General features: G+C 51.7%; 5 protein-coding genes across 5 annotated transcripts; 4 read left to right on the top strand and 1 right to left on the bottom strand.

Annotated features, from left to right (window-relative positions):
- The first annotated feature begins 560 nt into the window (after positions 1-560).
- Positions 561-4,931, top strand: STEHIDRAFT_94320 (P-loop containing nucleoside triphosphate hydrolase protein). Its single transcript, XM_007302022.1, has 9 exons — positions 561-758; positions 971-1,384; positions 2,156-2,295; positions 2,469-2,571; positions 2,649-2,762; positions 3,011-3,187; positions 3,566-3,646; positions 3,811-4,698; positions 4,755-4,931. Exons 2-8 carry the CDS (start codon positions 1,204-1,206, stop codon positions 4,542-4,544), a joined length of 1,530 nt encoding a protein of 509 aa, XP_007302084.1. The 5' UTR covers positions 561-758; positions 971-1,203; the 3' UTR covers positions 4,545-4,698; positions 4,755-4,931.
- Positions 4,932-5,873: 942 nt separating this feature from the next.
- On the bottom strand, positions 5,874-6,915 carry STEHIDRAFT_109445 (uncharacterized protein; the record flags this gene model as incomplete). Its single annotated transcript, XM_007302021.1, has 4 exons — positions 5,874-5,905; positions 5,965-6,013; positions 6,104-6,575; positions 6,704-6,915. The coding sequence occupies 4 exons, from the start codon at positions 6,913-6,915 to the stop codon at positions 5,874-5,876; spliced, it is 765 nt and encodes a 254-aa protein (XP_007302083.1).
- Positions 6,916-9,519: 2,604 nt separating this feature from the next.
- STEHIDRAFT_167077 (uncharacterized protein) lies at positions 9,520-11,866 on the top strand. The gene is made up of 3 exons (XM_007302020.1): positions 9,520-10,655; positions 10,823-11,235; positions 11,324-11,866. The coding sequence occupies exons 1-3, from the start codon at positions 9,755-9,757 to the stop codon at positions 11,411-11,413; spliced, it is 1,404 nt and encodes a 467-aa protein (XP_007302082.1). The 5' UTR covers positions 9,520-9,754; the 3' UTR covers positions 11,414-11,866.
- A 759-nt stretch (positions 11,867-12,625) lies between these two features.
- Positions 12,626-13,338, top strand: STEHIDRAFT_119919 (uncharacterized protein; the record flags this gene model as incomplete). Its single annotated transcript, XM_007302019.1, has 2 exons — positions 12,626-12,701; positions 12,763-13,338. Coding segments are annotated over exons 1-2 (280 nt in total), but the record flags the coding sequence as incomplete, so codon positions are not given.
- Positions 13,339-14,083: 745 nt separating this feature from the next.
- On the top strand, positions 14,084-18,753 carry STEHIDRAFT_154877 (uncharacterized protein; the record flags this gene model as incomplete). Its single annotated transcript, XM_007302018.1, has 4 exons — positions 14,084-14,644; positions 14,709-15,071; positions 18,012-18,248; positions 18,310-18,753. The coding sequence occupies 4 exons, from the start codon at positions 14,084-14,086 to the stop codon at positions 18,751-18,753; spliced, it is 1,605 nt and encodes a 534-aa protein (XP_007302080.1).
- Between the last annotated feature and the right edge of the window lie 403 nt (positions 18,754-19,156).

The raw sequence follows: 19,156 nt of genomic DNA, 5'->3' as shown, positions 1-19,156 counted from the left end.
GTTGCATCCAGGAACCGGTCCCTACCGCGATGATGATGCGATACGATGGGATTCGCAAAAAGTCACACCACCAGGGCGGACGTCGAATCTCGAACTGACTGGAAGGTCGCAGAACAATCGAACCAAACGACCATTTGTCATCGCGTAGCTACCAGGCCAGGGTCCAACGTATCCAGGATGGGTTTATGGATGGACAACCAGACTGGACCGTTGTGCTGCTGCGTGCACGATGGATGATGATCACGAACGAAGCAGGAAAGAAGAAACTCCACCCGGATTCACACTGCGTTCACTGTCAGCGTGCGTTGTCACCAACCTCAGCCTGTGGGTGCCAGCACCCAACGAAAGCTTCCGTGGCGCGTCGTGTGTATTTGTGGGTTATGTCAACGGCGCCACCGGACTGGCTCTCGGCCCACGCTTTCCCGAAATGTCAAATGAGCGGCCTGCGGGGTCAGAATTCAGTTTGGAACTCAGCGCGTTTTTTCGTTTCCGTGTTTTTCCGTGCGTGTTTCCGAGTGGCTGCGAGCCGACGCTCGGAGCACACCGGGCGCAAAATCTCTGTTTCCAACCGCGTCCATCGCAACCAGTCGAGGTTGATTGTGCCACCGAACCTTGTCTTCTTCGTTCCTTTCGCCACACGGAGCTCTGCTGCAGTTCTTGAGGCAATCAGTCTGCGAACCTTTTTCGCGAGAACGATTAGGACTCAGGACGAACGCGCTTCGTATTCGTAATCTCAGGCTTGGATTTTTCTCACACGGGTAAGCAAGCCTTCTGTTCCCTGTTTTTGGAATTGCCTCACACACGGAGAGCTGGGGAAAAACCCGCGCTTTGCACCGCACTGCGCGGTAAACTCCTAACTGCTCTATTTGTGTTCGGGTCATTTGGCCACGTACTTGTTTGCCAGCACCGCACGGTTGAGGAGTGAAATAGCGGTAACTGATTGGCTGCGTGATTGTTTCTGTTCACACAGGTCACAGGATCTAGACCCCAAATCATCTCAACAACCAGGAAATCTTCGCAATTGACTGCTACGGACTCTTCAAGTCGTCCAGCTGTTCTTGTCCGTTCAGCTCGTCTTCCGGCAGGCTTCTTGACTCGCTCTAGTATTGCCTTCCCGTCCGACGGCTTTCTCCTAGTGCCGGCCAGCTCACAGCCAAGCGCTCCTATTGAGCAGGCTGTTCAAGGTATTCTTCACTAAAGGCGATGGCCCTCAGCACCGCAGCGCGTTTTGCATTCCCCGCGCTACCTACACCGCCATCGTGGTACCCGGGCCACATGGCCCAGTTCCAGAATATGCTGCCCACGCTGTTGTCGAGCACGGACATCGTGCTTGAGCTGCGCGATGCGAGGTTGCCGCTTACGAGTATTAATAGGACGTTTGAAGGTTGGTTTTTTGTTTGGTTGGTTTTTGTGGTGGCGTTGCTTTCGTGCTTCGGCTTGTTTTGGTCTTTGGACTCGCGTTCTTTGCCACTGAAGGTCATAGTCTTTGGCCTCTTTCGTCAAATGACGATCGAAATGCAGGCACCATGCTAGTCGCCACGCCAGCCACTAGACTTTAAGTGTTGTGTAGATCGTTTAGCGCAGCTCCGTGGCTGCTGAATAGTTACCACGCCACCGCTCTATTGTCTTTGGCTGGAAGACATTCCATTCCCGTACCAAGTCTGTGATCGAAGAGTGTCATGAATGCCTTGGACGTCTGCGCACTACGATCGTTCATCTAACTTGTAATGGTGTCAAGTCACTCCGCAGAGCAAAGGAGCAAAGGCAACTGCCACTCAACCGACGTCATTCCATTCTTACCCGGGAGATTCGCAATATAGTGTCGAACTGGGTGGCGTGGACCATATTCGTCCTACTTAGGCTTTGTCTTTCCTGCCACTGCCACTGCCACTGTTTCTCATCGTGCACACTAGTTCTCGCACATGTCATCAGTGGTCCGCCACCTAGGATCATTCGTATGGAGCTAATCCAGACGCGTTACAACGGGTTATGCCACCCGCCACCTCCATTCCCCCTTGCGGCGTTTGCCCGCTTCATAATTTGGTACCTCCATTCCCCAGAAACGCAACTGTTGTTCCTGGTTTCCACTGTCTTCCATTCTTTTTCTTTCGACGGTTGTACCCGTACTGACCGTCGCTCTGTCCACATTCTATAGGTGCTCTTCAGAAGTGGCGCACAGAACGTGTACGGCTTTCTACACAGGCATCTGTCGTCTCGCCAACGGCCGCCGCTCGAGTATGTGAGCGTATTGTGGTGTTTACGAAGCGCGATCTCGTACAAGAATGGGGAATTGATGTAAGTTAACAGAGTCTTCCTTGTCCCTTTCGTCCGTCATTCCACTCTAACTGCCTTATGTATAACCCAACTGAACCGTTTCGCTTTCTTCCTGCCATGATAACGATGATGTCTAACTCGGCGGCCGTTGCGTTGCTACTATCGCTGTCGGATCACCCGAAACCGTGAAATAGCCATTCTGTCGAGCGATGGAGGCAAAGTTCCCCGACCAGAGGGTTATGTTCGCCTCTTGGAATACGCGGACAGATCTTGTGTCTCTGAACAAGACGCTCGTAAGTACGTCCCAGAACTTGTTTCCCATATCTAGTATAGGTGTAATTCACCGTCGCCTTCTTGCCCTATGCTTTTTATAGACATAGCGAAGAAACATTCGCATATGCCGGAGCTCAACGTCCTGGTAGTTGGTATGCCTAACGTCGGCAAGTCGACGTTGTTGAACGCACTAAGAAACGTCGGTATTCAAGGGCGTAAGTCAACACCACTCGCCTCCGACTCCACCTCGGATTTCCATGTTCATCCTTCCCGTCTAATTCTGTTTTCTCACCGCCTGACCTTTGGCCATGTCCTGCCTCCCACGTCCTATTGCATCCATCTTTCCACATACACTACTCGCCCCTTCCAATCAATCCTCACTGATACTCCTCATCATGATACTGATACTGATACTGATTGCCCTTTGTCATTCACTCCCCTCGACCCTGCACTTTCCCCGCAGCAACTCCCAAAGCTATGCGTACCTCTCCACAACCGGGCCTCACTCGAGCGCTCTCTACGCGCCTGAAGCTTTCGCTAGATCCTCTACTCTATGCTTTCGATACACCTGGAATTATGCTGCCTTTCCTAGGCCGCGGAGAAAGAGGCGCCGAGCGGGGCATCAAGCTTGCTCTGATTGGTATGTGTGTTTTTCTTTCCCTTTTCTTTCTCTTGATCTGGTGCTGTTTTTGGCACCGTTCATTTCCGTCCAGACAACTCGCTAGCGTTCGGTTTCGTTCGTTCCGCATCTTCTCCCGCGTTTCATTTCTTTTGTTCGATTAGATTAGTGCATGAGTCACATTGGCGAGGCACCGAGTGGCACTTCGATCTTCTATATTTTCAGATCCTCTTTATCTATCCATCTATCCATCCATCGATTCAGTTCCCGCTCTTCTATAGTTTCCAATTTTATGAGATCAAGGACCAGCGCTGACGTATATGTTTTATTCCATGGTCCCTTGATGTCCCTCCCAACAATTGCGCGGGTCGTTCCCGTTTCGTCATCCCATATTCTCAGCGGGCATCAAAGAGGGTCTATACGACATCGAAGACCTGGCGGCTTACCTCCTCTATCGACTGAATGTTCTCAACCCAGAATGTATGTCGTCGTCGCAGTCGTCTTTCAGCCGCTCATCAAGCGCCCATATCCTATTTATATTCGTGTTATATCGTGATGGTTCGACTGACCGCTCGTCTTTTACGTTTTTGTCATGGTTTCGTTCCTCCGATCATGAACGCCGCATATCGGCGTCATTCGTGCAGCGCCTGCATACCTCTCTATCCTCCCACCCGGCACCCCGCCACAGACGTCGATCCATGAACTACTCCCAATCCTCGCTAAACGGCTTGGAATGCTCAAGCGGGAAGGTAGACTCGATACGAGTCGGGCGGGTGTCTGGTTCGTCAAGTGGTGGAGGGATAAGGGCAAGGACGTCTACCCGGATTCACCGTTCCCTTCTTTGGGGCTGGATGATTCGACGTTGGCAGGGTTGGAGAGCGGAGATTCTGTGGAGAGAATAGCTGAGGATCAGCAGGGAAGTGAGGTCGGAAGGGAGCATGGAGGCCAGAGGCGGATTGGATGGGGGTTCGATCTGGAGTGGGACTTCGATCCTGCAGTTGACCCGTCTCTATCGTTGTCTACATCGCCTCCGGAACCAATACCCGCATTATCATCATACGCTGCGACTCATGTGCCCGAGACTTTAACTGAGCTCACACCAGAACCCGTACCCATCTCGCCACCACCGCATTCTGCTCCACAGCCTCAGCTTCCTTTGTCGGATCCAGTGAAACTACGAGACGATCAAGAGCTGTATGTTCAGCGGAAGATGGAGGAATGTATTGATGCGTATATGTTGGCGGAGAAGGACGAACATGTCACGGAAAGTGTGACGCAGGAGAAGAAGCGGGTTAGGGAAGAGGATATGAAAAAGAGGAAGGAGAAGAGTTTGAGGCGATTGGCTAATAAGAAAGGTGGTGGGAGGGGCATGCATTGATCGTCGGATTGGTGGGAGAGGATTGATGGCGAGTTTACGTTGGTGTGGATGGGAGGTGTTTTGGTGGGGTCGATGAGGGATAGTGGTGGGACCAGAGTGGCTCTATGGCCTAGCGATCGAGCGAGCGCGGCCGATGGGTCCTGGTAGTTGTTTCGTGCGTCTTATTTTTCTTCCTCTTAAAAAGACATTAAGACTTACGATAACTAACAGTGGTTAACATTGATCCAGAAAACCGAGTGCTCTTGACTACTACGTCCCGATTTTCCGCGCTGTTCATTGTCGATGTCCTCGACTAGGCCGTGTTTTTTTTTGACATATAAGTACCCTATTCATGCGCATCATCAATAATGCTTTCTGCCCGCAGAATTCTATGTTCCACATCAATGTGCCCTTCTCCCTCTTTCTTTATGGAACCCTTTCAGATGGATCATCGCTCCACGGTCAGGTAGACGTCAATTTTCTCTGCGCTTTAATAGCGGACAGGTTCCTTCGAGTCGCGGTCTACCCGAGACAAGCGGGTGGCATGACCCGAACGATGGTCCTTTATTCGCCCTTTGTCCCCCCATGATCCGACATATTGCATGGCGCATGATGTTACGTCTTCTGTCTGAGTCTTGACAGCGAACATTGTATCACACCATATCCGCTTCATAAGTTCGGATCCCACTTTCTTGCGGACCGACGCGACTACACCATGTCCCGCCTTAACTTTTTTACCATGTCCCGTCCCCGAATAGACTGGTGACCGAGCCTCTACAGCCCGGGGAAAATGTGACGCCTCCGTGAGTACCTGGACTATAGAGTCCCCGAACAGCTTTGCAAGGGGTCTTCTCAGAGGGAAATCTATGGTGAGTGCATCGAAACATGCGCATGTCTCCGATCTAACGCAGTAGGAAGCGTGCAAGCTATCAAGCATATTTGCGCTCTGCACACGCTACTTACTTCACAAACTTTCTTCATGTTCTCTGTTTTATTTATCTGATAGTCGCGTTCACCTAGTCCTTCGGGCCGCGGGATGGTTCCAAAGGCCACCCACCATTGGAGTGACGCTTCGAAAGCAAGGGCCTCTAAATTCAGTGTAGCTATATTAGAGGCCAGCTCTCAGTTGGAGACTCAAAGTCGGTGATGTTAGAGATTAGACGGGTTGTAGTCACAACGAGTGCGACCAGGAAATAGAAGTCCCAATACAGTCGTCATATGCATGAGCAGTCATTGTCCCAGGGAGAGTATATTATAGTGGCAGAGCGGGAAGGGTCATGAAAATATCGTCCAAACAAGGGTAGAAAGCCCTCAATCGAGATTGTCTTTATGAACAGTCGCATGATACCTTCAATTCGACGGAAGTGTTGAGTTGTAGAAGTCTATGAGGCAAGCAGGGTCAGCATTAATTGGAGAACAGTCACGGCGAGATCAGACTCACAATACTTCGCCACATACTTCACCGAGATCGTGCTCCCAGTGTTGTTACACTATTTCACCGCGAGAGAAAAGAGCATATTCCTCGTCAGCAACCCATCCTCTCAACCACCACAACATCTGAGTCAAATTCGAAGACATACCGAACTAGGCGGCTGTCCACCCGCCGTCTCCACCCTAAACACCGTCTGCGCCAACTCCCCCTGCCCCGGAAACTGCAACGCACTCAACCTCAACCAATCCACATCCACCGTCGGATCATCCGGCGACTTCAGATTCACCGTCCCACCCGCCACCACTGTCGCCTTCTTTCCCTCCTCTCCATCATTGCCAGCGAAACCATTGAACCTCCCACTACTGAAGTCAAAGGCCGGTGAGATTCCTGCTCCGGTGACGGGATTGGGTACGAAGTAGTGTTGGCCGTCGACGACGGGGTTGGGGTTGCCGCCGAGGTAGAGAGGGTTGTTGAAGAGGGAGATGAGGGAGGTGGTGTTGAAGGTGCCTAAGGAGGGAAGAGCGGACCAGAAGGCGAATGTGGCGGGGGAGAGGGAGGAGAATATGGGGGTGTCGACGTAGCAGGAGATGTCGAAGAGTTCGGCGACGGCGCCACTGGACCTAGGAGGCGCAGAGCACCGATGAGGTTAGTGGATGTGGCGTTGGATGGTTGGATGGTTGCTGAGTTGGTGCACAGGCTGGAATGCGGAGCGCCTGCGGCACGATGGGGATTGGGTGAGAAGACTTACGTGAAATTGGAAGAGCTGGAGCAGGTGTAGTTCTGGACGCCGACGCCTATAGCAACGAAGTCGGGTGCGAAGGTCGGGGCGACAAGCGTGGTTTGACCGGAAGGAAGTTGAAGGGCGGCGGGTGTTAGAGGACAATGGGCAACGTTCGTAGGCCCTTGGGATCTCGCTGCGATGGCCGACGCCAGGAGGGAGAGCTTGGTGATCTCCACCATGGTGATGAAAAGAAGATGGAAGGAGGGAGAGAGATGAGGTTTATTAGGGAGATGGGGTATACCGCGAAGATATAAAAGCACAAGAGGATCACAGAACAGAAAAACCGGAACCGGCGGAGTCCAAGACTTCGAACAGCCAAGCTTTTATATAGATAAACACGAATGTACAGCCGTCGAGGGTCTGTTAGAGGAAAGACACCCCAACCGCCCGCCAAACAGACATTTTGAACAAGTGTTAGGACAATCGATCATTCGGGCGGGACGGTGATGAGTGGAGCGCCCGTTGAATATTGTCTCAGCCGACACGTACGGGAGGCTTGGCAGGTAGAAAGCGAGAATATGTCCGACATGAGGCTCGAAATGTGTTTGAAGGCGAACTCGGAGTTCGGACGCACAGCCCACAGTCGGCGAGACCGCCGCATGTTCAGCAACGGGGGGAGCTTCATAGCGGAGCGTTAGGGTGAAACGCGAAATACTGAAGCGGCGGGCACTATCGCACAAAGCGTTTAGAGGGTGCAATGGCAAGAGCGGCTACGAAGGGGAGGTCGGGACTTGGACAGGACTCGGTAAAAGAGGATATACGGCGAAGAGGATGAGGCGAAGCGGTCGAAAGCGGGACCTCGAGAAGGAAAGACTTCGGCCGGAGTTGATTATCCTACCCCACTCTGCGGTGATGTTCTTGACCATCAAGGACAGCCTTTACTGGCCTGTTCGATCGTCAGTGAAATAATTCGTTAGTGAAGAGTACAAGCGACGCTCACTTGTTGACACAATCGTCACGTCTAACGTCAGTCTCGGTCGGCGGTAGTCATGGTCGCACAGTCCGACACGGTGAAATTCGTGCATTGGACAGCATTGCGCAAAACATCTGCTTGCAGAAATGGTTCTAGGGGCCAAGACTTACTGGCATTACGAACAAACGTTTTTCTTATAATCCACTTGCTCAGAACGGGTCTGGGTCAGCCGGGGTGTGCTAGGTTGTGCTAGGGTGCGGACTGGCGACGACAACTCCTCTGATTTGCGAAGGAGAATTCTAAAGTCCATGCCGTCCATTGGACATAACATTAATCAGCGAGAAATATTATTTGGAGAACAAACGTCCGTGCGCGATACCCTGCAAACAGCCACGGTCAAAGAGCAGCATATCGAGTTTCACGAAGAAAGACCAGATGCAAGAGACAAAATATGCCCGGGGTATTATGAGACTCGGACAGTGCCCAGATAGTGAGCAAGTCACGCCTTCACAGGTCATCCTGTACAGGAACATTTACGCCCTGAGGCTTCGAAGGCGTGCAAATGGAGACTTAGGCCCCTTTCTGTCGTGGCAAATGAGAAGAACACTGGTTCAGCGCGTTTTGATGCCAGAAGGTCACGGTTATTCTGCAGTATATAGTATCGCCGCATCTCGGATGCTAAAACTCGCCGCTGACAATTCCTCGCCGTCCTCTGTGATCTGAAATTTTCCAACCTCAAGCTCTGGCTATTCATCATATTTTTCTGGAGACGAGATGGACAAACCTCTAGGAACACTGATTGGCTACCTATTATAAGTGCCACCTGAAGCGCCCTTCCACTGGCCACCTCCCGCCACCCTTTCAGACGCCTCTTGGCAAGTTGAAGTACGTCTCGGGAACCACTACCCTATCCATCAACGTCTCTGTCGAACCACCATGAAGAAACTGGGCCTAGCTCTGCTCCGCCACCCAAGTTTGTAGACAGACACAGAAGATACGATTCGTTATAAATAGGCTCAGCAGTGCTCCAGGTCAACTTTCTCATCAAAACGCGCTGCAACAGCGTGTTTTCCATAGACCACGATGCAATCACAGGGCTACCTCGACCTCAGCATGTAGACACCAACACGGGACATACGGTTTCCGTAAATATTATCTGCATTGCCCATCAGTCTAAGGGGAGGTGCAAAACTCTGCAAATAAAATAGGCGCCCGAACGCCCTAGCGTTGCGAGACGGAAAGGCACTGAATGCACGCTTGCTTTGAGACGGCGGCCCCTGCAAACTTCGTGCCGTATTGCTTTTACAGAAATGCTGTCTAGCTCTGGGGAGGAATAATGAAAAGCATCGAGCATGAACAATCCCGGACGATCAGCACTGCTCGTGCCACAATCAATGAGATCTACACCAATCAACTCCAACTCCTCGACATTGCTACCTATGGAAGGCTGGTTTACAGTCCTCGGTTCGGAGACTAGTCGCCTTGGATCCGTTTATAGGGCCTAAGACTGAGCACGAGAACGGGACCGCAACAAATGAAAGCCTGATGTGGACACACCTGCAGGGTGGCAACTGCTTCGTCGTTATCGAAATCATCTCAGTCGCGACCATTGTAGGATAGCGATGTCCTTGGGCAGAAGAACACGATGAACAGAAGCATAGAATGACGAGAAGAGACAGGAAGCGGGACAGCCGCAAACAACATGAGGTGAAGGACAGAGCCGTCCCGTTATGGTGATGTCCTACAAGAGGGCTATAGTTGCGGTTGTAGTTGGATTGAAGCCAACTGTAGCGATGTCAAGGCTGTGCCTTCCGAAACACTTGACCCGATGCTTCTCCTTTTGTAGTCCCTCTCCTTGTTCTTCCACGACGGCCATCGTCGCAGCCTTCAGGCCTTTCCTTCCCGCCTTCGACGTGGGCTGTGTCTGCAGCTTTGCTTGTATTGCAGTGGCGAGCTGTGTATTATACCTTGGCTCAGACTGCATGCTCACGCTCTCGGTTCTCTAATCAGACGTACAAGTGCAGCGTTCTGACTAACCCTGCATTCCTTGACGTGTTTGCCTCTGTTGCCAATTGTAGGTTCGCCAATTACTTGTAGATTCTACGATGCCCTACAATCCACATCACGATCCAAGATTCGACTCTCTTCCACCTCTCGTTCAAGATCCAAGTCGTTCAGAATGGCCTTCTACGCCTTTCCCTCCCGCGACTACGCCTCTACAATTCCCGTCATCGCCTCCTCCGAATCACCTTGATACCTCGTCGTCTTGGGGAGGATATGGAGCGCCAGCAGAGCATGCTGCTTGGGGTGGTGCTCAGGGAGAACCCTGGGGACAGACACAGTCGCAGCCGGCATGGGGTATGCCACAACCCCATCCTCAACCCGAATCGTGGCCTTCGGTTGCAGAGCTGGCATCGTCCACGGATCCATTCAACACTCAAGCTCGAGCACAATCGGCGCAACCCACTGCATGGGGCGATCCTAGCTCTACTGGTCCGACATGGGGACTACAACCAACACCCTCCCACTCTCACCACCACCACTCTCTCCCGACTACTCCATACAACCCATTTCCTGATTCCCTGGACCATCTTCGGGACGACCGTGGCAATCTGAGGCCGGTAAATTTCGTGGGAGGAGGTGGTGATAGTGGTGGCGGTTTAGCGCCGGGTCCGAGTACGCCCGGGCCTGTATGGGGTGGGGCGCTGTCAGGGGGAACGTATGAGCCGAGGACGGACGAGAGCTCGTTCAATGGTGCGGTGCAGCTTTGGTCACCGCCGGCTCAAACGTCCGCGAGCTGGAGTCCTGGGGAAGCTGGTTATGGGGGTAAAGTGTCGAGACGGGGGTCGAAGCATCATTCGTTGGGGAGGGCATCGTCGTTGCATTCGTCGATTTCGAGTCAGAGGCTGTTCGATAGGCCGGGGAGCTGGAGGCCGGATTTCAAGACGCCGAGGTCAGGGTTGGATGCGATTATGGCGAAGAAGAAGGCAAAGTCGTTTCCTCAAGGTGCGTTCCTTGCTTCATTTCATTCTCATCTTTTCATATCTACTTCATTTCCATTCATTTCCGACTATCCCTGCCCATCCTTGTTCTTCCAATTCCAATCATACACCTATCGATAATTGACCACGGAATCTGACCCCATCTATCCACTCTCATCGCACATCCAACAGAACTCGCAGACTCAGGCCCGCACACCCTCAACCCGCACATCCGCATCACCCTCTTCCGCGACTCCCCCTCAACCTACGACCTCCGTCTCGACCTCTCCCAAATCCAATTCAAAGACCTCAAACGGCCCGTCACCTCCTACGACCTCGCGCAATTCGCCACAGAACCGCCCTTACCGTTCATGCGGCTCTCGCATTCCCGGATCCCGTGGTACATCGACGTGTATCCGCAGAATGCTACTGGAGTGACGCTGTACGATCTGTTTAGCGCGATGCATGGGTATTTGTATCAGAGGATTAAGCAGAGCGATTTTTGGAATACGGAGATGGGGGAGGTGGATAGGGCGAAGATTACGGCGAGTTGGAGGGAGAGGGTGGGCAGGTCGAAGGAGGAGGCGGAGCAGGGGGTTTTGAAGGTGCGTTTTTCGTCCATTATATATATCTTGGTGAGTGATGGAGTGTGCGAGAGAGGCTGATGCTGGCATTGTCATTTTGGCTGTGCAGATCGACTTCTTGCGACGCGACTGTATCTTCCTGGGCTTGAAAGGGCCAGACAAGGAAGGCGTCTACGAGATGAGGACTCGTAAGACATGAACGGTTGACCTGTCGCGCCTCCATCTCATCCACAGCCAGTGCCCATACACATTTCAATTCCTCCTTCGAACATGTTGCATCTGATCACATATCATACTTCTCCTCACGTCAAACCGCAGTTTTCCTCATTGTAGAAGTCCAACCACCTCACCCAAATCTCATCCCATATGCCATACCGTTCAAAACGAACACTTCACGCCTCACTCTTGCCATATCCTCACGCCCAACCTCACGCTGCAACCATATTCTGCTCCATCGCTTCATACGCTGTTGTTTTATCTACATCTTAACTATATCGACCGTCTCATACTCTGTCATTCTGCCACTCATCCATGTCGCTGCGCGTCCCCGGTTGCTGTCTCCGTTTCGGTCCCCTCTCCCTGTTCAAATGTGTTCAAATGTGCCGATTGTGTCAATGTGTCAATGTACTGTACTCATGCCCCGTGTACCCCCCGCCGTAGTATACCAATGGATGTATCTATCTTCTTTCGTGGTTTTTGGTCTTATAAATCTCTTCCTGAGGAGGGTTGCAGTCTGAGAGTGAGATGAGCTTGACAGGTTCCAGGCAAATCGCAATCTCTGCGCAGAGACGACCTGCAGAGATCGGGGCCACACGAGGTGCCACTTCGCGAAAACTTGTCACGACCACGTGATCGCGTACTCATGAAGTTCAATTTGAATTCCAAATCGCAAGCGCGCGACGTGTCGTCGACGCTCACCACACTACGTTTTCTTTTGAAGTCCAGCGTGAACCCCTATGGCTCCATCTCGTCCTACAAGAGAATCGTCGCGATTTGACCCGCTATCTTCACCCTCAAGCTCCTCTGGTAACGCCCAGGCTACTGCCAGCTCATCCCGTCGCGTACAGAAATCTACTACCGCTGTCCAGCCAGATGAAGTCATCGAAATCTCGTCCGATGAAGACGATTACGATGCGGTTGTTGTCGTATCTGACGATGATGAAGCCCCTGTCCAGTCGATAGAAAGACTCGAGATCACCGGATCGACCAGGCCACCGGAGTCGCGCAAGCCAAGTCATAATCCCGCTCGCACTCAACCAGCGCGTCCGAAAGATGCGGCTAGAAACCAACCACTCACCATCGTCAGAATTCTTTCGGGCGAATTTGGTCATCCCAAGACTTGGTCGTTCGGACTCCCCGAAGCAAACTTCGTGGACATCGAGAAGTTGATAGAAGAGTCGTTCAAGCATCCTTTGATGAACTATGATCAAGCTGGGCGAGAGCAGTTCAGAGCTCGCATGAGATCACTCAATCCAAAGGCGTTCGGGGTAAGCTATCCTCACCTCTCTTTGCATTTCGCTTTTTTTGACCCACATCCCGATGTGACAGGCTCATCCCGACGAGAACGATCGCACCGTCCGCTATACTCACGTGGAACGATACCCTGGCGGGCCTGTTTGGTTTACTGTCCGTTGGTGGGCCGCCGGAAACCTCGGCACCTATTTCGACTTGGTAGACGTCGCTACACGAAAGCTCTTCCTTCCGCATCGCGATCTCCCCGACCTCTTCGTACAGATCGAGGCTTTGGGCGGCATGATGGCCGCGTGTACCATCGAAGAAGCGATGCGTCGTTCGCGCGGTGTGAGGAAGATTCCTGGTGCGAATGACGATGAACGGTACTGTGCTCCTGAGGGTGCGAGGGTACTGTTCTCGAGGATTTTGCCGGATGGGAGGAAGGATCCTGTCGCGGATGTGTTTTCGCCTCGAGAGCGACCTATCCCTCCTTTGGGGCCACAGCCGTTGAATTTTTCACCTTTTGTTTCTTAGACTCATTGACCTTCATCATTTGCTCTCCTTATTTTTGCTCTGTGGTTGTGTTATCAAATTCTGGATTCAAGATTGCTGTGTCGTGCTTTCAAGCTCGCTTCCCTAGTCTCGTAAACTCATTTAGTTTTACCAGCTCCTCGTACCCCAAATTCCGAGCTCGTATCTGTTGCCGCTTTCGCTGTGCTTGCCATTACCTAACACTTTCGTCTCATGCTGTCATTCCGCTCTGCCTGCCTCGCCCATTCGGATTGCCTTCGATGTTCAGGGTTTCCGATATCTCCACACTCACCACCTACCTGCCCTCATTATATACTTGGATCGTGCACGCACGTAGTGCCGTCTTATTTTTTGGCCAACAATTCCGCGTCTGACCTCCGAGCCACCTTTAGATCCTCTTCACATTCGAATTTTCCGTCTAACATGCTGCTAGTTACCTACGACCCGATAGCTCGACGTATCTACTTACCTTCGTACTCGCCTGTCTAAGATTAGAGATGAGTGACAAACTCTGCCATTTCAGCTCTTCGTGTACCCCGCCCCGTAGTACTTATACCAATAGATGTATATATCTTGTTCGTGATTACCCGTCTGATAGACCTTCTCTCTGATGAGGGGTACACTCGTACACTGAGATGAACTCGACCGGTTGCAGGTAAATCTGAAATCTGACTGGTGTCTACTCAAAGGGCTGGGCCACACTAGGTGGCACTTCGTAAGAATTGTACGCGATCACGTGATCATGCACCTTTGAATTCCAGATCGCGACCATCGTGTTGATCGTCGACGGCCTCGTCGAGGTCAGCGCTCACCACCACCACCACCACCACCACCACCACCACCACTAGGTTTTCTTTTGATTGTTGGAAGTCTTATCTGAATGCCCATGGCTCCCTCCCGCTCTACAAGAGAACCATCGCGATTTGATCCGCTATCTTCACCCTCAGGTTCCTCTAGCAATGCTCCTAGTACCAGTACCAGTTCTTCCGTCTCGCGTCCCCACGGCAAACAGAAATCCACTACTATTCAGCCAGACGAAGTCATCGTCGTCTCTTCCGACGAAGACAATGATGAAGGCTCAGTTATTGTTATATCTGATGACGATGAAACGCCTCTCCAACCGCCGAAAAGATTCAAGAACACCAGACCCACCAGGCCACCGAAGTCGCGCAAGCCAACTCATGGTTCCTCTCGCACTCAAACACCGCTTCCGAAAGATGCGGTGCGCACTGGCGCGGCTGGAAATCAACCAGTCACCATCGCGAGAATCCTCTCTGGTGAATTTGGACATCCGAAGACTTGGTCATTCGGCCTTCCCGAACCAAATTTCGTGGATATCGAGAAGCTGATAGAAGAGGGGTTGAAGGATCCGATGTTACTGTTCAACCCGGCTCAGGCACGCCTAATGCCGGCTGGTATGCGAGCACTCAATCCGAAAGTGTTCGGGGTAAGCTGCCTTCGACCCTCCTTTGCGTGCATTCTTCTTGCTTACCTGTGTATCGATACGGCAGGCTCATCCAGACGAGAATGATCGTACCGTCCGCTACACTCACGTCGAACGATACCCAGGCGGGCCTGTCTGGTTCACCGTTCGTTGGTGGGCTGCTGGACTCTTCGGCACCTATTTCGACTTGGTAGACGTCCCTACTCGAAAGCTCTTCCTTCCCCATCGCGATCTCTCCGATCTATTCGTCCAGGTCGAATTTTTGGGAGCCATGGTTCCCGTGGGGACCGTCGAAGACGCCATGCGTCTTTCCCGCGGTGTGAAGAAGATCCCCGGCGCGAATGATGATGAACGGTACCAGGCTCCTGAGGGCGCGAGGGTGCTGTTCTCGAGGATTCTGCCTAACGGAAAGAGGGAGCCTGTTGCGGATGTGTTTTCGCCTCGAGAAGAGCGGTCCATCCCTCCTTTGGGGCCACAGCCTCTAACTTTCTCACCTTTTGATTCTTAGTCGTTCAACTCTTCTCCGTTTTGCTCCACTAATCTTTGCTCTGTAGTTGCGATATCAGACCCTTCTTTCATGAATGCTATGTGGTGCTTTCGAGTTTGCTTTCTTAGTCGTGAATTCGTTTGGTTCTATCTGCTCATGTCTCTAATTCCGAGTTCATAACTGTTGCCGCTTCTTCGCTGGCACGCAAATAGTGGTACATGCTACCTCACACTCTCTTCGTCGCTTGCGCCCTCCACCGGTCCCGAACAGTGTCTCTGTCTCAGAATTGGACTGGCTTTGATGAAGGGTGCAGCGCACCTCGAATTTAGATCACTCTCAGACAAGTTTTTGGATGTCCAGCGTCTCCGATTCCGCCACCCGAGTTTGTTCGCCAATTGGACACTTCGATCGTGCATGCAGGCGCGTACATCTTCTCTTTTTGAAAATCAGCTGTGCGTCTGACCTCCGAGCTCTCCTTTAGAAGTTCCGGAGTTCTCCGTCCTACATGCCGCCGTATTGGCTGCGACCAGTGGACTGGTCCACCAGCATGCCCGAACGATGACCCGGCAGTTCGACGGACGTACTTGCCTTCGTACTGAACTATATAAGAGGTGTACCGTGAGAGCGACAGACCTTCCAATATCCGTTTGACTGCCTTAATGACTGCGGAAACAGCGCGAGCGAAAAATCCGAAGGCGTGGGGTGAGCTACGTTCGCCTCGTCTCACATTCAGCAACATCACTGAGGGGCTAGGGATCTATTTTCGAGGATTTTGCGGAATGGAAAGATAGTGTGTGCTCGAGGATGTGTATTCCTCGACAGGACCGACTTCAGGCCTTAGGGCTACAGCATCTGAGACTTCCGCCCTTTGATCCTTAATTTCCTAATGCCATTCGATCTTTTTTTGAACTCTTCCTCTAATCTGCCAAGCCCCGTCCCTTTCCCGACTTCGCCAGACAATTAACTTAGACTTTTTTACTTCTCCCTTCGAATGTTGGCCATTAAAAGTTAGGAACTTCCGCCAAATTCGGCCCAAAAGCTCGCACGAACTTGTTGTTTATGATAGATGCGTATTTGTGACTGGATGTGAGGAATTTGATGCGCTTGGCCCTTGCTTGACACCTTTTCACAAGTTCAAGGTCGCGATAATACGGCGGTCACTCGTATGATCGTCAACATTTTATTGAGAATTAAACACTACTACTACACAATATAAATATTTCAATCTTCCCACTCTTTCTCACTTGATCGTACAGTTGTGACGCTTTCTTCTTGAAAGTCACTAATAAGAGCGATAGAACTGGTACTGAACCCCGTAGTGGATGCTTGGGAATACATGATGCCTTCGGGCGTTGCCAGTTTCGATGGGCGTTGTCGAAAAGTGGTTGTATGCAGGTCGCTCGTGGTGCGAGTGATAGTGCCACATGTTAGCACCTGGGTATACGGTGTGAGTCACGTCGGCTGAATGGCCCCACGGAAGCAGGTAACCCGCAGCAATTCCACCTGCAGTCGCAGCGAATTGCACGCCTACGGCGACCCCAGCCCCATTCATCTACAAATTATTGAGCGAGCCGTCATAATGTTAAGTTTATGCTACAGGACACGATAATAGATTATATGCACGCACAGGCAAAAGAAAATGACCCTGGTCCGTCACGTGCAGCCTGGCTGCTTGTACAGCCTGGGGCAAGAAATTCCATATCGCCGGCGGCATCGCGTTAGGACCAACGATAGTGGCTTCTAACGCGAAGAAAGACCACCCGAACGCAACACATTCGTTCCTCAAACGAACCCACGGCCATTGACCTCCGGGAATAGGGGGAAGAGGGCCATTTGGCATATTGGGGACAGGAGCGGGGGCCCAATAATCGGAGCAATATAAGTCAGCTACAGCTTGACCAACGAACAAGGTGGAGTTTGATCCTAAAAATGGCATGACGGCAATACTGTCTAAGCACAACAAAAAGCACGAAGAGTTGGTGTCAGCTAGAACCAGGGTGGCGAGGTAGGCATAATAGAACATACTACCTTTGATTAAGGTCTGATCGCAATATGGGCAGGTACGATGCTGATGATACCAGACGTCCAGTTGATGGGTGTATGGGGAAATGAGTGCGTTAGTACAGGGCGAGAGGGCTTCATCTTTTATAGAGGCGCCTCAATATTCGCTGCCCCCAGACTTACCAGATTGGGTCCTTTGTTGGTGATGACTCGTCTGGCAATATAAGTATCTGGGGCCTGGATATCGGGACACGGTGCAACCTCGATGTCCGCGCATCTTTCTCCTTATGCAATGCGTTTACCTCATAATAGGGGGCTGCTGCTCATGATCGCTGCCAGTCTTGCCACGTAACTTTGAACCTCCAGGGAATTTTGGTCCTAATTAGTGTTGTATGTCGTCATAAACAATACGGCCTAGGACACAGCCATCTTCACTAGATGTTGTGATAACAGTCCGGTTTCTTTTCGAGCACAATGGCTCCTTGTTAACTTTATGAGGAACTAGGGTTATCTTGCTTCCATTTGATGAAATCATCCTGCCACCACAATACAAGTGCTCGGGTTTGGCGGTTGGTTCGAGAGCAGCCAGTGGCGTTATTGACAACGAGGCAAGGTGTTCTGATTGTCCGATAAGGAGAGAAGCGTATTGTTCCCTTTACGATTTCTTGGGTTCCCAGCGCTCACTGCTTGCGGTATATAAGAAAGGTTTCATTGCAACGCTCCAGCATCTCTACCCCCGAAGACATGTCACACAGAACCTCGTCCTCTACGTCCTTGCTTATGTCTCATGGCGGCAGAGCACCAGCTGAGGTTCTAGTCTTTTTCCAAATAACCTCTACATTTAGAGGTACACATGCTGATAGATTGTGGCTTTTTCATTAGCGACGTTCGAATGTCACTGTGGATGACATCGAGAGAAACCGGTATGGAGATCCCACCACGTGGACATTCGGCGTACCAGAAGAAAATCGTATCGACCTCCAAAACCTCGTCCAAGAAGCCTGGAGAAGTCCCTGGATACAAGCCGAGCTCTTGAACATAGCGAATATCGGCGCTCGAAATGCAAGGTGGAACGCGATACGGGATGAGTTGCTTGCGATAGACTCCAAGGTGTATGGCGTATGTCATTCTTACTAATCTGCACACATGAGCTCGCTCATTTCTGATGCACTTCGCGCAGGCTCATCCCGTCAATGACCCGTCTGTCCGGTACATGCATATCGAACTGTACAGCGGAGGCCCGGTGTGGTTTACCATACGTTGGTGGGATGGCGACAATCTCAGGACATTCTTCGATCTCGTCGACGTCCGCGACAGGCGGGTCCTTTGTCCACGTCTAGACCTTGCCGACCTCCAGATTATCATGACACACATGGGAACAACGTGCGAGCTCCACACTATTGAGGAGGGGACTCGCCGCTCTCGAGGAGTGTCACAAGGATCTGCCCACAGAGAAGAGCGCTATGTGGCACCTCCAGGGGCACGCCTTTATATATACAAACGGGAGCCTAACCCGCCTGGAGGCCGTCGCCACATTGCAAACGCTTATGTCCCTGCACAGTACGCCCAGGGTGGATCTGGCCTGTGGCCCCAACTCACATCGCCGTACTCGAGTCGCCACTGAGCCTGCAGCATCGGTCAAGGCTTGGTAGTGGCAACACTAGGAATAGATACGCAGGGTATTTCCACTTTCGCGTCGTGACGTCCCGCATCCGATAGCTCTCTCTCTCTCGATATGACTGCTCGGAACTGATTATGTAAACTGCTTTGAAATAAAATCCACGTATTTTGCGTTACCGTTGACCAAACGGTGTTTGATTTGTTTAAGACTGCTCTCCATGTAATGAGTTCAAGGGGGCAAGTCACAAGCATCGGAGACATGTCTTCAAACCGCATAGCACAGATGCGACGGCCTCTGGGAAAAGAAAGCAAAGGGCCTAGGTTAAGGGATATGGAGCCACTCACCTCAATGGGGATGCCAGAGAAACCGGTGTTAAGTAGAATATTTGAAGACCTTCAAGTTCGAT

The sequence above is a fragment of the Stereum hirsutum genome (genome assembly GCF_000264905.1).
Source record: "Stereum hirsutum FP-91666 SS1 unplaced genomic scaffold STEHIscaffold_4, whole genome shotgun sequence".
Classification (NCBI taxonomy): domain Eukaryota; kingdom Fungi; phylum Basidiomycota; class Agaricomycetes; order Russulales; family Stereaceae; genus Stereum; species Stereum hirsutum.
This window is presented reverse-complemented; position numbering and strand designations above follow the sequence as displayed.